General features: G+C 48.3%; 1 protein-coding gene across 1 annotated transcript; it reads left to right on the plus strand.

Moving 5' to 3' along the window:
* The first annotated feature begins 4307 nt into the window (after positions 1–4307).
* Positions 4308–6716, plus strand: LOC146756145 (uncharacterized). The gene is made up of 5 exons (XM_085524869.1): positions 4308–4639; positions 4900–5025; positions 5352–5513; positions 5621–5710; positions 6072–6716. Exons 1-5 carry the CDS (start codon positions 4568–4570, stop codon positions 6618–6620), a joined length of 999 nt encoding a protein of 332 aa, XP_085380995.1. The 5' UTR covers positions 4308–4567; the 3' UTR covers positions 6621–6716.
* Positions 6717–16552: the final 9836 nt, after the last annotated feature.

Consider the following 16552-nt stretch of genomic DNA (forward strand, 5'->3'; position numbering starts at 1 on the left):
GATCCAAAATGTAGAAGAGACCTGTGAAGAGTCACAGGGATGTTTACTTAGCTGTCATTCCATGGTGGGCTTTTTCTTGCACAGATGTAGAGAGAAACTTAACTTTCCCACGCAGGTCTCTGTTTTGCTGCAGGGTGTAGGTCTGATCTCTGAGATCCACACGCTGGGCCTTGATTGCAATAAATGAGAGCCCTTTGTTTTCTCCAGTGGAAGACTTTCCATTTCTGCAGTACCCTCTGCGGATGACACAAATGCAAATGCACCTTCTTCCCAGCAACAATTGCCTTTTTTTTTTCACACTGAGTATGCATGAGGCTCTTCATCATATTCTGCTGGCTTGTCACCCTTGTTGATCCATGGAGAAACAACAAAGCCCTAGATTAGTGTATGCACTTTGGCATTGGAGAGCTTACTTAATTGCTTCTTCTCAAAGAACAAACTCCAGAGAGACATGGAGAAAGCTCCAAACAGAACTGAATAATGGGACTAAATTGATGGAGAGCAGAACTTCCTGCCAAGGCTTGTCAGCTAGTCTTAATTTTGCTTTTCTTCTCTCTGTCATGTTAGCATAATATTTCATACTGGCAGGTCTGCCCCCAGAATTAACTGAATTTGCTGATGGACGTTTCCATGTGCTTTGCACTGTAATGTGACTATCAAATGAGTAATCAATGCTGTTATTTTAAAACCTGTGTTGGCAAGCTGTAAGACAAACAACTGCTGTTGGTAGCTTGGTTACTGCAGAATCAGCTTTCGTGTATCTCATAGATAGGGAAGAGACCCTTAAGGGTCAGCTAGTTGGACTGCCTGGCAATGAACAGGGGCACCGCAGCTCCATCAGGTGCTCTGAGCCCTCTCCAGCCTGACTTTGAACATCCTCAGGCTCACCAATCTTATACCCATGCCACACACTCGCAGTATTTCACCATTCAGCATCGCCACTTGTATCTTCTCTTGCTGTAAACCAGAGCTAGCTGGTAAATCATCTGCTGTGCGGGTCAGCTGTGTCTCTCCCATGGGCATCACGTGGCTGCTGGGAGGCTCTGAAGAGCTGCAGCCAGAGGTGTGTCACCCGCTGGGCCTCGTGCCCAAAGGAGCCCACAGGAAAGTGTTGTTGCAGTTTGTCATGCACTGCACTGCCATGAGACTTGACGTGCCAGACATCCTCTGACACGTGACCTCCTGCATCCAGGCAGGACATCTGAGACGTCTCCTTCAGCCTGACGTGGCTGCAGTTTCACACTGGTTTTACTAAGGAAGGAGAAGGCACGTGGATGAAACTCTTTTCCTGCTCTTCCTGGCATTAGCTCATAGTACAAGTAAAGCACTGTCAGGTCAAGCCTGGAGGAGTAATGCTTGTCACTGACATGGTCATGTTCAGGGTGGAGCTGGAGGGTAAAATAACACAAGAAATTGTCATTGAAATTCAATATCTGTGAAATTCAGCTGGCTGCATTCACAGAACCTGGCGTTAAGATCTGTTTTCTGGTTTCTATCTTGAGCCTATTTTCCATAACCCAGTCCTCATTTATGAACTGAAGCTCTACTGAAAGCCTTTCGCTGTGTATGCTCATGCTGCAGCGCAGCGCTTGTGACCTTTAACAGCACATTCACATTCCTCTGATCACAGGATCCTTAAGGTTGATTAAGACCCTCTAGTCCGACTGCTCACCCATCACCACCATGATGCTCACCATCAGCTAGCTAAAAACTCAGCAGAGATGATAGATCAAGCACAACACTGGATTTGGGAGGGCTAGAGATTCCTAAGATATTGAAGGATTGCTTGCAGGTGGTGTTGGCTCAGGTATTCACCCTGCATCCCACCTCCTGTTCTGTTTGGTTGAGAATCATGCATTCTGCAATTTCACTTTGTAATTCAAAGACCCTGGCTTTATCTGTTGACAAACTGATCTAAAACAAGCCAAGAAGACTCCGTTGGAACTGGTTGATGCAGAACAAAGGCATCCCCAAAGGACAAGTTGCACTGTTTGATGAACATTATTGGATGAGAGCTAAGCTAAGATTTAAAAAGTTCTGGGGCTGTCTCTGAGCATCAGATACAGAGGAAGCCTGCATGATTCCCTGAGAATGGATACCTCCTACTTTGGTGTAGGGTTAAGGGAACACTAGCAGTAACTCCTATCACAAAATGTCACATGGCTCAGACAAAATGCCATCAAGAGGGCTTAATTAGGAGCACCAAATGGTCACAAGATGGTCTTAGGGCAGGGAAGTAATCTATCTATGTGATATTGATTGATGCTGTTAGTTCTTAACAGCTTGACTCTAGAGGGACTGTTCTTCTTTGGTCACCTAGTTTTAAAAGAATAGATGGCTCCTGTCTATTACAATTTTTAAGGCATTATTTGTTCACTGATGCCATAAATGTGCCTGGCATAGCAATTGGCCTTGGTATATTCAGCTCGGCGTCCAGTCGGATCTTGAATATCTCCACAGAAGGAGACTCCACCACCTCCCTGGGCAGCCTGTTCCAGTGCTATGTCACCCTCACCGTAAAGAAGTTCTTCCGCATCTTTGTGCAGAACTTCCAATGCTGAAGTTTCATCCCATTACCCCTAGTCCTGTCCCTACACATTACTGAAAAGAGACCAGCCACGCCACTATGGCACCCACACCTCAGGTATTTATAAACCTGGATCAAATCCCCTCTCAGCCTTCCCTTCTCAAGGCTAAAGAGACCCAGCTCGCTAAATCTCTCCTCATAGGGGAAATGCTCCAGGCCCTTCACCATCTTAGTGGCCCTCCGCTGGACTCTTTCCAAGAGATCCCTGTCTTTTTTGTACTGGGGAGCCCAGAACTGGACACAGCACTCCAGAGGAGGCCTCACCGGGGCAGAGTAGAGGAGGAGGATCACCTCCCTCGACCTGCTGGACATGCTCTTTTTAATACACCCCAGGATGCCATTGGCCTTTTTGGCTACAAGGGCACACTGCTGGCTCATGGTCAATCTGTCGTCCACCAGGACGCCCAGGTCCCACTCAGCAGAGCTCCTCTCCAGCAGCTCTTCCCCCAGCCTGTACTGGTGCATGCAATTATTTCTCCCTAGGTGCAAGACTCTACACTTGCTTTTGTTAAACCTCATCTGGTTTCTTACTGCTCAGCTCTCCAGCCTGTCCAGGTCTCTCTGAATGGCAGCACAGCCTTCAGGCGTGTCAGCCAATCCTCCCAACTTCGTGGCATCAGCAAACTTGCTGAGGGTGGTCACTATCCCCTCATCAAGGTCACTGATGAAGATGTTGAACAAGACCGGACCCAGCACAGACCCCTGGGGGACACCGCTAGTTACAGGCCTCCAGCCAGATTCCGCACCACCAACAACAACCCTCTGCACTCGGCCAGTCAGCCAATTCTCGACCCACTTCACCGTCCACTCATCTATCCCATACTTCCTCAGCTTTGTTATAAGGATGTCAAGGGGGACAGCATCAAAAGCCTTACAGAAATCAAGGTAGACTACATCTACCGCTCTCCCCCTGTCCACCCAGCTAGTGACATCTTCATAAAAGGCCTACAGGTTGGTCGAGCACGACCTCCCCTTGGTGAACCCATGCTGAGTACTCCTGATAACCTCCTTTTCTCCCAGTTGTCTGGAGATGGCATCCAGCACAAGCTGTTCCATCACCTTCCCTGGGACAGAGGTGAGGCTGACTGGCCTATAATTACCCGGGTCCTCCTTCTTGCCATTTTGAAGACAGGAGTGACACTGGCCGTCCTCCAGTCTTCAGGCACCTCCCCAGTTCTCCAAGACCTCTGATAGATTACAGAGAGCGGCTCAGCAACGACCTCCAGCAGCTCCCTCAGCACCTGTGGATGCACCCCATCAGGTCCCAAGGATTTATGGACCTTAATGTTTCCTAGGCACTCACAGACCACCTCTTCCCTGACTAAAGGGAAATCTCCCATTCCCCACACTCTCTCATTAACCTCCAGGGCCTGGGATTCCGGAGGGAGAGCCCTTTCACTAAAGACAGAAGCAAAAAAGGCGTTCACTATTTCCACCTCCTCAGCATCCCTCCTCTCCCTGGAAGCACTTAAGGCCAGGCTGGATGTGTTGTGAGCAACCTGGTCTACAGCGAGGTGTCCCTGTCTATAGCAGGTTGGAACGAGGTGATCTTAAGGGTCCCTTCCAACACAAACCATTCTAAGATTCTAGGACAGAAAAACAGGCCAGCTCTCCCACATTGTTTCAGTGTCATTTACTTATAAAACAAGCTCTGGGACAACCCGAGAAGGTATTTGTTCCACGTGCAGCATCACCTGTGATAGAAACCAAGGAAGCCTACAGCAGGCCTCAGGACTCAGCAAGCCTTTTTGGCTCAAAGCAGGGCCAGCTGGAGCAGCTTACCACGAGTGCACCCAGAAGGGCCTCCATGCAGCTGCAGGCTTGCCGCATGTCATTGCATGTCATTGTGATGCAACAGTGGGTGAGCGTGACATAAAGCTGCAGGCTGGAACTCCGGCTGGGGTGGCCTCAGTTCGCTGCTGCTGGAGCGAGAGGTGGTAGCGGAGGGTTGCAGCTCTCAGAGAGTTCCTACTAGGAGCCATGGAGTGCTGTTGCAGTGCTGGATTCCGAAATCCAGATGAATTTCTGAGCAGAGCGGGGAAGAGCGGAAAGGTGAGCGCTGCTACATCAAGAGAGAGCTGAGTGCAGTAGCCTGGGGTATGCAGGGCTGCTCTGGGGCTGTAGATGCTCTCCAGAGGCTGAGGGACACTTCTCCTCATGCTGGTGCTGGAGAAGGCTTGCAGGGAATCGCACCTCTCTGCACATCCCAGCATCGGTTACAGAAGTGGGGAGGGAGCTGTCAAAGGGAGCGGAGGTGGGCTGGAGAGGGGAATGGAGTGTCTGAGTGTCCAAGCGTGTCTTTGTCTTTCTAGCTCCGACCCAGAGGACAGGAAGTTGGAGCAGGAGGTAGCTGGCTGCTGGACCTTCCACTCGGGGTTAAAATCCCTGTGCAGCCCGGCACCAAGCTCCTTTTCGCCAGGAGAAAGCTGGGGGAAAAGGTGAGAGGAGTAAGGAAGCGTCAAAAAGGGCTCTTGTTTCCTGGGGTTGCCGCCATGCCAAGGAGGCCTTGTGTTGGGATGCCAATCCCATGTGTTGGGATGCTGGGGCCAGGCATCCATCAGGCACAGAAATGTGGAGACCAGGTCGTTCCTGGAGGAGGGTGCAACCCTCTGCTCTCCCTCTTGGAGGACTTAGGAAAACCCAGACATGACTGTTTGGGAAAGAGGCAAGAGGCCAGCCTGTGGGTGTGAGCAGCTTGGAAGTGTCTCTGTCTCTTTGCTGCTCTCTCCTTCCCCATTCACACTCTACAACACATCTCTTCCAGCTCCACCAGCCTTCTCCTCAGTTTGACCTGAGAGATCCGTACAGTCGCAATCTGTGCACAGAGTACAACAGCCTGCATGACCCGCATCTGCGGGAGTTCCACAACCGCAAAAACAACCTGCGGAACCTGAAGAAACGGGGCTTGGTCACCGAGGATGGCGATGTAAGTTTGGCTGTTGGGCTGACCAACACGGGTCTCCTCAGGAGGGCTTTCCAGTCTGCCAGGCAGGGGCCTGACACTACAGCCATCTGTCATTGTCTCTTCTGTAGGTTGTCTGCACTCTGAAGGAGTTCAACGAGTACAGGCAGTACCTGACCAGGCTGAAGCTGGAGAAAAAGCAAGCAAAGAGGCGAGAAGAGGTAGGCAAAGCCCAGTATTGGTAGGCACGTGTCAGCAGCATGGCACTGAGGGCACGGGCTTTACTTGATGGATCTGAGGGAGATGGGGAAAGCAGAAAAGGTGAGGGGCGGGCTGGTGGTCTAGGCATTGAGGCATGGAAAGGACAGCTCAGCTCAGAGCTGAGCTAGCACAGCGTGCTGGTGTGAAGGCAGCCTGGAAAGTTGCTTGCTTACAAGCAGAGCACTGTGGCAGCCGTTCTCTTCTGCCCTCATTGCAAGGCTGAAGCAGTGTGCTTGCCCTCTTTTGCGTAAAGCAGCAGTACTTAGGGTGGGAAGCACTCTCTAAGACAAGACCAAGCATAAACCCTCTGTTCCCTTCCAGGATGAGCTTCTTTGGGAGATTTCCAATTTGAAGAAATCGATCCACAGACTACAGATGGCCAGGGACAAGTTCCAGCCCGGTCCCGTGGATTACATTGCGGGTTCGAAAATCAGACCCACAATGCTTCATAAACCAGCTGGCCCCTCTCCTTCATGCTATAATCTTCTGTCTGGACAATGCAGAAGGAATGTGGCTTTGATGGAGCGTGGCCTTCAGGGAGACTCATGGAGCACAGGGCGTGCAATGAAGCTGCCTGAGAAGTCACCCAAACCTGCGTTGGGCAGGGAAGGCTCCAAACTCCCCAGAATCATCCAGACTACTTCTGCGTCAACAACAAACTCCAGACTCCCCAGAAGCATTCGTACTGCTTCTGACCCAACAGCAAACTCCAGAGTCCCCAGAATCATCCAGACTACTTCTGCGTCAACAACAAACTCCAAACTCCCCAGAAGCATTCGTACTGCTTCTGACCCAAAAACAAACTCCAGAGTCCCTAGAAGCATCCAGGCCCCAGTGAAGGGAAAAGGAAAAAAAGGGGAAAACAAGTAGAGAGATTGGCCAAAAACCAAAACAGTGGCAACAAATTAGTTTTAATTGGCTTAATTAATTTTAATTTGTTTAATTCGTTTTAATTTGTTTAATTAATTGACCAAAGATGATACCAGAATGCAAGATAACACACTACAGTACAATATATCATAATTAGTATCAGAATTAGAATTAAAACCAATAAAAAAAAATTAAAAAAATAACATTACAAAGTGTGTCCGAAAACTGAAGTCCTTATTCTAAAGCCGAGGTGAGACAACCCAGGGAGTTCTCGTGCTGCTGGGATCAAAAAGGAAAGGGGAGATCAAGTGATATACGGATGGCTTTTATCTTTTGCACTGAACATAAAGGGTGACAGAGCAGCAAGCAATCCTCTGGGGGATGTAGTTGTTCTCTGCTGGGGGTACATGCAGTGTTACAGGCTTGGGACAGAATGGCTGGATGACTGTGAAGAGGAAAGGGACCTGGGGCTGTTGGTCGATGCTCTGCTCAACATGAGCCCACAGTGTGCCCAGGTGGCCAAGAAGGCCAAGGGCATCCTGGCCTGTATAAGAAACAGTGTGGCCAGCAGGAGCAGAGAGGTGATCATCCCTCTGTACTCAGCTCTGGTGAGGCCGCATCTCAAGTACTGTGTTCAGTTTTGGGCTCCTCACTACAAGAAGGACATGGAGGATGAGGTCCTCACAGGGGACTTCAACCACCCTGATATCTGTGGGAGGGACAACACAGCATTGCACCAGAAATCAAAGAGGTTTCTGGAATGTGCTGATGATAACTTCCTCTTCCAAGTAGTATGGGAACCTCAAAGATCAGGTTAGGAAAGCTAAAACCCAGGCAGAACTAAATCTAGCTGGGGACAGAAAGGGGAACAGGTATATCAGTGATTAAAAAGAAGGTAAGCGAGGATGTGGGCCTTCTCTGGAAGGCAACTAGAGGCCTGGTCATGAGGAATACAGAGAGAGCTGAGGTGCTCAATGACTTCTTTGCTTCAGGCCTCACTGGCAAGTGCTCTAGGCCCAGAGCCCAAACTGCAGAAAGCAACAGTAAAACTTGGAGAAGGTGGATCTGTAAGTGCTGTAAGTGAAGATGAGGTTCTAGACCATCGAAAGAATCTGAAGCTGCACAAGTCCAAGGGATCCATCCGCAGGTTCTGAGGGAACTGGTGGATGAACTTGCCAAGCCGCTGTGCATCGTATTTGAAAGGTCATGGCAGTCTGGCGAAGTTCCCACTGATCAGAAAAGGGGAAACATAACCCCCCTATTCTGGATCGGGAAAAAAGAAGATCCAGGGAACTACAGGCCAGTCAGTCTCACCTCTGTGCTTGGTAAGATCGCGGGGTAGATCCAACTGAAGGCCCTACTGCACCACACGGAAAAATAAAGACAAGGTGGCTGGTGGTAATCAAAATGGTTTCACCATGGGCAAGTCAGACGTGACAAACTTGGTGGCCCATGTCAACTTCATGAAGTTCAACAAGGACAAGTGCCCTGAGTTGGGGAAATCTCAAGCACAGATAAAGGTTGGGTGGAGAATGGCTTGAGAGCAGCACCGAGGAGAAGGATTTGGGGGTCTCAGATGATTCAGCACGAGGTGGCAGTGTACGCTTGCGGCCTGGAAGGCCAAATATATCCCAGGTTTCATCAAGAGAAGTGTGACCAGCGAGTCGAGGAGGCGACTCTGCCCCTCCGCGCTGCTCCCGTAAGACCCCACATGGAGTACTGCGTCCAGCTCAGGGGACCCCAACACAAGGACACTGTGCTGTTGGAGCAGGTCCAGATGAGGGAAATGGAGATGATCAGAGGGCTGGAGCACCTCCCCTAGAAGGACAGGCTGAGAGAGCTGGGGCTCTTCAGCCTGGAGAAGAGAAGGCTCCAGGGGGACCTTATAGCAACCTCCCAGTATCTGAAGGGAGTGCATAGGAAAGCTTGGGAGGGACTTTTTATAAATGCATGTAGTGACAGGATGAAGGGAAATGGTTTTAAACTGGAAGAGGGTAGATTTAGAATACATACCAGGAAGAACTTTACTGTGAGGGTGGTGAAACACTGGAACAGTCTTCCCAGTGAGGCTGTGGTTGCCTCACAGAATCACAGAATTGCAGGGGTTGGAAGGGACCTCTAGAGATCATTGAGTCCAACCCTCCTGGAAAGCAGGCTCCCTACACCACGTTGCACAGCTCGGCGTCCAGTCGGATCTTGAATATCTCCACAGAAGGAGACTCCACCACCTCCCTGGGCAGCCTGTTCCAGTGCTACGTCACCCTCACCGTAAAGAAGTTCTTCCGCATCTTTGTGCAGAACTTCCAATGCTGAAGTTTCATCCCATTACCCCTAGTCCTGTCCCTACACATTACTGAAAAGAGACCAGCCACGCCACTATGGCACCCACACCTCAGGTATTTATAAACCTGGATCAAATCCCCTCTCAGCCTTCCCTTCTCAAGGCTAAACAGACCCAGTTTGCTAAATCTCTCCTCATAGGGGAAATGCTCCAGGCCCTCCACCATCTTAGTGGCCCTCCGCTGGACTCTTTCCAAGAGATCCCTGTCTTTTTTGTACTGGGGAGCGCAGAACTGGACACAGCACTCCAGAGGAGGCCCCACCGGGGCAGAGTAGAGGAGGAGGATCACCTCCCTCGACCCGCTGGCCATGCTCTTTTTAATACACCCCAGGATGCCATTGGCCTTCTTGGCCACAAGGGCACACTGCTGGCTCATGGTCAATCTGTCGTCCACCAGGACGCCCAGGTCCCACTCAGCAGAGCCCCTCTCCAGCAGCTCTTCCCCCAGCCTGTACTGGTGCATGCAATTATTTCTCCCTAGGTGCAAGACTCTACACTTGCTTTTGTTAAACCTCATCTGGTTTCTTACTGCTCAGCTCTCCAGCCTGTCCAGGTCTCTCTGAATGGCAGCACAGCCTTCAGGCGTGTCAGCCAATCCTCCCAACTTCGTGGCATCAGCAAACTTGCTGAGGGTGGTCACTATCCCCTCATCAAGGTCGCTGATGAAGATGTTGAACAAGACCGGACCCAGCACAGACCCCTGGGGGACGCCGCTAGTTACAGGCCTCCAGCCAGATTCCGCACCACCAACGACAACCCTCTGCACTCGGCCAGTCAGCCAATTCTCGACCCACTTCACCGTCCACTCATCTATCCCATACTTCCTCAGCTTTGTTATAAGGATGTCAAGGGGGACAGCATCAAAAGCCTTACAGAAATCAAGGTAGACTACATCTACCGCTCTCCCCCTGTCCACCCAGCTAGTGACATCTTCATAAAAGGCCTACAGGTTGGTCGAGCACGACCTCCCCTTGGTGAACCCATGCTGAGTACTCCTGATAACCTCCTTTTCTCCCAGTTGTCTGGAGATGGCATCCAGCACAAGCTGTTCCATCACCTTCCCTGGGACAGAGGTGAGGCTGACCGGCCTATAATTACCCGGGTCCTCCTTCTTGCCATTTTGAAGACAGGAGTGACACTGGCCGTCCTCCAGTCTTCAGGCACCTCCCCAGTTCTCCAAGACCTCTGACAGATTACTGAGAGCGGCTCAGCAACGACCTCCAGCAGCTCCCTCAGCACCTATGGATGCACCTCATCAGTTCCCAAGGATTCATATTCAGTGACTGAAAGCAACAGTTGTTGCTCTAAGAAATGCAATACTAAGCTAGGTCTGCCTGTAGCTGACAGCCATCAGCTTGCTCCTCAGGCAGGTTCTGTCTGGATGGAATGAAGGGCATGAAATACTGATGTGCTCATCAAACGCTGCTTGTTAGCTTAGAGACAAGGTGTTAAATAGGTTTGTTCATGTATTGCAAACATGTTACTTAGCTGCCTTCATTCTAGCTTCAGAAGAACATGTGCAGAATACAGAATTGATTAAAAGAAATAAGAACTGTCTGCATAGAACTTACTCTTTCCTTTACACAGGAGAATCAAGCACACGTTTGTATGTGAGTACCTCCAGAGGTGAAACTCGATCACCCAAATGTAATGAGCAGAGACATTACAATCAGTTCTAACTGTATCTTCATGCTGTGCTGAATAAGCCTGAGTCAGGATGTAAACCACTTTCTCGTTTTTTCTTCAGATGAAGCCATTAATTCGGTCAACAAGCCCAAAACGACTCCAGAAATATCAGTCAGTCCTTCTGAAGACCTGGAGCTAGTGTGTGAGGTGTCAGCTGCAAGCGGAGCTTTCATATGGAAGAAAGATCAAACAGAGGTGAAGCAGGACCAGAGGACAAGCATCATCTCCCAGGGGACGCACCGCAAGCTCATGGTCAAAAATGTGACCCTGAAAGACCAAGGGAGCTACAGCTGTGAAACAAAAGATGACAAAGCAACATTCCAGGTGAAAGTCAGAGGTGAGAAAATGCTTGAAATCCCAGAGATAAAGGAACGCTTCATTTGGTGTGTCTTGCATTTGGAGGATCAACTGACAGCCTCTCTGGTGCAAAACATTTTGGCTATAGGGCTTTCTTTGTCATCTAGTGTCATAGCAACACTTTTCTACATGTGCTTTTCCATCCAGGAATGAATTACTGCAACAAACAATAGGCAAGGAGGGTAACTTGTGCAGCTCTTGTAGTCATCTGGTGTCTGCAGGGTTACAGTGCAAGAGCACACCAGGCATGCAAGGAGTGAGAAAATGGGAGGTGTTTGAAGAAATGGTTACAAAATTTGAATGACACAATGAGGTGGAAAATGCCAATAATCAGACTCATAAATGGCCTGGGTTGCAAAGCCCCACAGTGCTCATCCAGTTCCAAACCCCTCCTATGTGCAGGGTTGCCAACCAGCTGCCCAGGCTGCCCAGAACCACATCCAGCCTGGCCTTGAATGCCTGCAGGGATGGAGCATCCACAGTCTCCTTGGGCAACCTGTTCTAGAGGGCCGTTCCCTTCTGATTTACTGGAAATGTAGAGAGACATGAGAAGAAAAAAAGATAAGGGAGGAGGTTCAGCAGTGCATGCAGGTGTTCTAAATCTCATGTCCAAATCTGCTATCAGACTGCGAAATGTTTAGCTTTGTGATATGATATGATATCATATGAAATGAAATGATATGCTTATCATTTCCCAAGGCAAAATAGAGGGGAAAGTATTTTCCTGTCTTAATGAGGTATCACAATGCTCCCTGTGAAGGGCAAGTATAGTGAAAACGGGGAACTGGAGTTAGGTCTGCAGCAGACTACAGCAAAATGGTGTGACTGTTGTGATGTCCTTGCAGAGAAAGAAGACGTGTTTACAAACAAGGACAAGGTACAAAAGGAGGTGAAGGCTGTACTGACTCAAAATGCCACGCTGAGCTGCGAGGTGGCCCAGGAGAAGACGGAGGTGAAGTGGTACAAGGAGGGGAAACTGATCACCTCGAGCAAGAAGTTCAAGGTGCAGTCAGAGGGCAAACAGCGTCGGCTGGTGGTGAGCCAGGTGGAGAAGAAAGGTGCAGGGGAGTACAGCTGCGAGGCTGCTGGCCAGAAACTCACCTTCAAGATTCATGTAACTGGTAGGAAACACATTTTGGTTGATATTCTTTGATTATTCCATAGTCTGGCTGTGGAAACGTCTGTGTGAATGTGTCTTGATTCTGCCATGAAACTGTTTTGGGGAGGATGAAAAGAAATGCTTACAAACGTGCAACTAAAATGATTATTTGTTTTTAACAGTGTTTCATCCAGCTCTTCCCCTACAACTACTTTATCATCAGCTGTCCATGGATGTCCAACTGTGATTTGTACAATGTGCAACACTGCTCTACCAGTTGATATTTCAACAGTAGTAGTTACAGATCTCTACTGTGGCTGCACTGAGAAGGTTTGGTTGTTGGTGTCCTAAGAACTTTTAGTCAGAGGCATTGCACTTGCCTTTGGCTTGTTGAATCCCACGTTGACAACCATTCATTCCATGTTCTGTAAATGTAATGACCAGTCATGAATCCATTGATACCTTTCTAATTGTACGTTTCTCATTAGTCTGAGGGTTTAGAACAGAGGCAGATCTCTCACTCCAGCTGCAGTAGAGATTGCTCTGGTGTCAGTATATTTTGCACAAGATCCAGTAAATTTTAACTTAGACTCCAGATAGCCATGGGCACATCAGCTGCATTCTGAGTGACCATTAGTGAGCTGGCTGATGACGAGGGTTTGTCTTCTGTTTTATTTGTAGCTGCACTCTACTGGTTTTTGCTCATAAGTCAACTTGTTCTCTGTTAACTTTACAGTTCTCGTCTTGTATTCTGAGCTGATCAGGACAGGGAATCTGTTTTTTCCTCTTCTTTCTTATGGCAGTGAACACATTGGAGCTTAATCCTGGTCAAGGTTTGGCATTTGATCAGCTATGTGGAGGAGCAACTGTACTGGGAGTCTACTGCCTTTCTGCTCACGCAGACCTGGTGTCCTTGCAGGGCATAGCTTGCGTTCTGTTCCCTTGTAAAGGTTGCAGTCTTTGCTCTCTCCATCTTGGGGCATTCTGCTCCTTCAGTCCCTGGTGTGCAATATATCTCTGCTCCTGTAGTAGACAGTTTTGCTGCTGCCTGTGGTGTAGACTTTAAACTATCAGCTTTTACGTTTCCCACACCATGTGGATGTGATTCTGGGGCCTTTGGATCTGTTCCGTGAGTTGTGTAGCTCATGCTTTTGGCTCAGGAAACTGGCAGTTTCAGCAAAGAGTGGATTACAGAAAGGGTAGATTTGGGAGGTATCTGTCAGAGAAAATGAAATATGAACGATTACAGAAAGACTATGGCAACAGCTGGAATCAACCAAGTTAATCCTCAGCAGCCAAAGCCAGCCCACATCTTATTGCAGAGGCGTAGGGAGAAAACCCAGCAATGTAGTGCTTTTACACTTGAATTTTGCTAGCTGAGGGCTATTATTAGCTGTTTGCCTCAGAAACCAAAGGTTTTCTGTTCTCTTTCAGACCGGATGAGCTCATGGCTGCACAGGGTAATGTAATACTTCCTCCTCTGCCATACGTGGAGAGTGCTTGCCTAGCTACCGTTGCTGTATTTCTCATGTTTACCACCGTAACATGACGTGCAAGTCCAGCACTCACTGCAAAATGATGTGGTGTGAAAGTCAGGAGGGATTATGAGTACTCTTGGAGTGGTTGGCTCTTTCACTACAGAAATCCTCATCTTACTAGCTTCTCCCAAAGTGCAATGGCTTCCTGAGTCTTAATTTGTCCTCTTACCATTGCACTCAGAAAGATTTTCAGGGTTCCTCTACCCCAGGGTTCCACTGGTAGCACAGAACAATCCCATTTTAAGGACATGTTGAATGTTAGGTGCTGAGTGTTGAGCATTACGGGATGCAGATTAGACCTTCTTGCTTAAAAGAAACAAGTGCTGTACACCTTGGAAACCTATAGAAAACTAGACTAAAAAGGGCTGATTCTGCCATCTCATTATCTCAGTATTTGTGGTGCACGCTGAAATCCTTATTTGAAGTGGGCCAAAGCTCCATTGCATTTGTGAGAAGTTTTGCATCACCTGGTTGGTCTAGGCCATGTTTGTTGTCTTGCTAATAAGCAAGCCTTCTGATCTTCATCAAATCATTGTGGTTGGAAAAGACCACAAAGATCCCCACATCCAGCCTCAACCCATCCCACCATGCACACTGCCCACGTCCCTCAGTGCCACATCTCCATGGTTATTGAACACTCCCAGGGATGGTGACCCCACCACCTCCCTGCAAAGCTGTGCCACCACATCACCATTCCTCTTCAGAAGAAGTTTTTCTTAACATCCAACTTGAACCTTCCCTGAAAATCATCAGTCAAAACAGGGGCTGTTGAAGATGGGCGGAGAGAATGATGCTTCTACAGTCAATACAAGCAGGGAGATCAAATGTAGAGTGTATCAACTGCATTCTTGCATTGGCTTGCTGCCCTGCTCCCTCGCCTTCAGTGGACTGCAGTGCTGGTGGTAGAGCTGTGGTGTGAATCCTGGGATTGCACGTACTGCAACGGTCAGCAGCACAGGAACTTGAGCTGAACTTACCCTCCTGGGCAGCTGCTGCCACTCAGAATTCAGACAGCATGCAGAGGAGAAAGTCATGAAGGAAGGGAAAGGGATGGCAGCAGAAGGCTTCACAGAGTGACAGCGGGGAGGAAGGAGATAGGGGACAGGTCATGGAAGGGTTTGCCATGACTGCTGGGGAGCAGGAGCCTTCCCGGTCACCTGAGCTGGGTATGCCTGAATATGCTTGCATGAATGATCTGAATGAGTGGTCTTCCATGTCTCCACTGCAAATAAAAGGCAATGTCAATCCCCCTCACACCTGCTAGTCCTGCATTCATGCTTGGAGCCTCTGTCTTGGTATCAACATCAGGACCCTGGGATCTTTCCTGGGACCCAAACAAGCATAGGAAGCTTATTCAAAATTGCTCTGCTGTTAGAAGCTGGCTAGCACTAGAGAAGTCCATGATGTAAGTGCATCATAAATATTCTGCACTTCTACAGCCTTTTGTAGGGCAAACCATGGAATAGAAATGGAAGCCCATTTATTTAGGGTTTATCTGTTCTCCCACGCCTCAAATAGGAGCTAGCATGAACGCTCTCAGCGACCAGTTGTTGGTAAAAGGAGAATCAGATAAAACAGTCATTAAAGTAATCAATAAAAGATTCAATGTATCAATCGATCCCACTTAGCAAAGTGATTAACTGAATCCCCTTAACTGAAGTGTGTATGCCTAACTAATTATACTTGCTATCTTTCTGATGCTAACTCCATTTGTTGACACAAAGGGTAAGGTGGGCTTTAAACACTTTCTTCTATATGTGTTAGGTATTAAGAGGAGATGACCTCAGCCAGTTCTCTGAAGAATCAGGGGTTGCTGAGAGTAGAAAACCATGCTTTATGCATAAAACCGAGCTACAAAACCTAATGTAGGCCAAGTATTCACAATATTAAGGGCTATATCACTGCCATATGGTAGAGTCAAAAGATGGTTTTCTGCTCTTAAATTTCTATGGTTTCCTGATTTTGAGGTCTTCATAATTGAGCTGTATTTGGCTGCTCTCCAGCGTAGAGTGGAGCAATATCAAAAAGACACACAGATGAAGATCTGTCATTGTCTTCATTAGAAGAAATCTGAAAATTAGGAGTCCTAGCTGATAGTAAAGACTACCCAGAGGGATGGGATGACCATAGGGACTGTGCTGAGGATGCATTATAATGTGTGATAAACACTGTGAAGCAGTGTTGCTCCAGGAAATGGTCCAATACAACATAGAAGCAACTTTTAATGTCTTCCAGTCACAAGTTGTTCATATGTAATGTATATTTTACCCAGTGTTTTCCAGTTCCAGAAGCAGAGGATGCCTTTATCAACAAGCAGAAGGTGTAGAAGGAGGTGAAGGCTGTACTGACTCAAAATGCCACGCTGAGCTGCGAGGTGACCCAGGAGAAGACGGAGGTGAAGTGGTACAAGGAGGGGAAACTGATCACCTCGAGCAAGAAGTTCAGGGTGGAGTCAGAGGGCAAACAGCGTCGGCTGGTGGTGAGCCAGGTGGAGAAGAAAGATGCAGGGGATTACAGCTGCGAGGCTGCTGGCCAGAAACTCACCTTCAAGATTGATGTCACAGGTGAGAGAAATTGTTTTGACTGTATTGAACCCCCCAGCAAAGAAGGAGGGGAAAGTTAAGTGGTTTGACACATTCAACCCCAGCATTCAGTGATGTAGACGGTGCTTAAATTCTGTTTAATTTGTGTACATTCCTGTTTGCCTTCTGAAGCTATGAACACAGAGGACTTGGGTAGCCTCAGCTTAAGACAGGCTGGAAATAATTCGGGAATTTCCCTGGGGATCTCAAGTAGATGCAATGATAGCAAAATGAGAAGTCAATAATTACAGGGGAAATTAAAGAATATTAAAGGTATCTTCATGGCACAAGCACACCCCTGCAAATGCTTCTTCCTAAATAGTCTCAGA

This window comes from Coturnix japonica, chromosome 28 (assembly GCF_054131305.1).
Source record: "Coturnix japonica strain WE chromosome 28, WE-NBRP24, whole genome shotgun sequence".
Classification (NCBI taxonomy): Eukaryota; Metazoa; Chordata; class Aves; order Galliformes; family Phasianidae; genus Coturnix; species Coturnix japonica.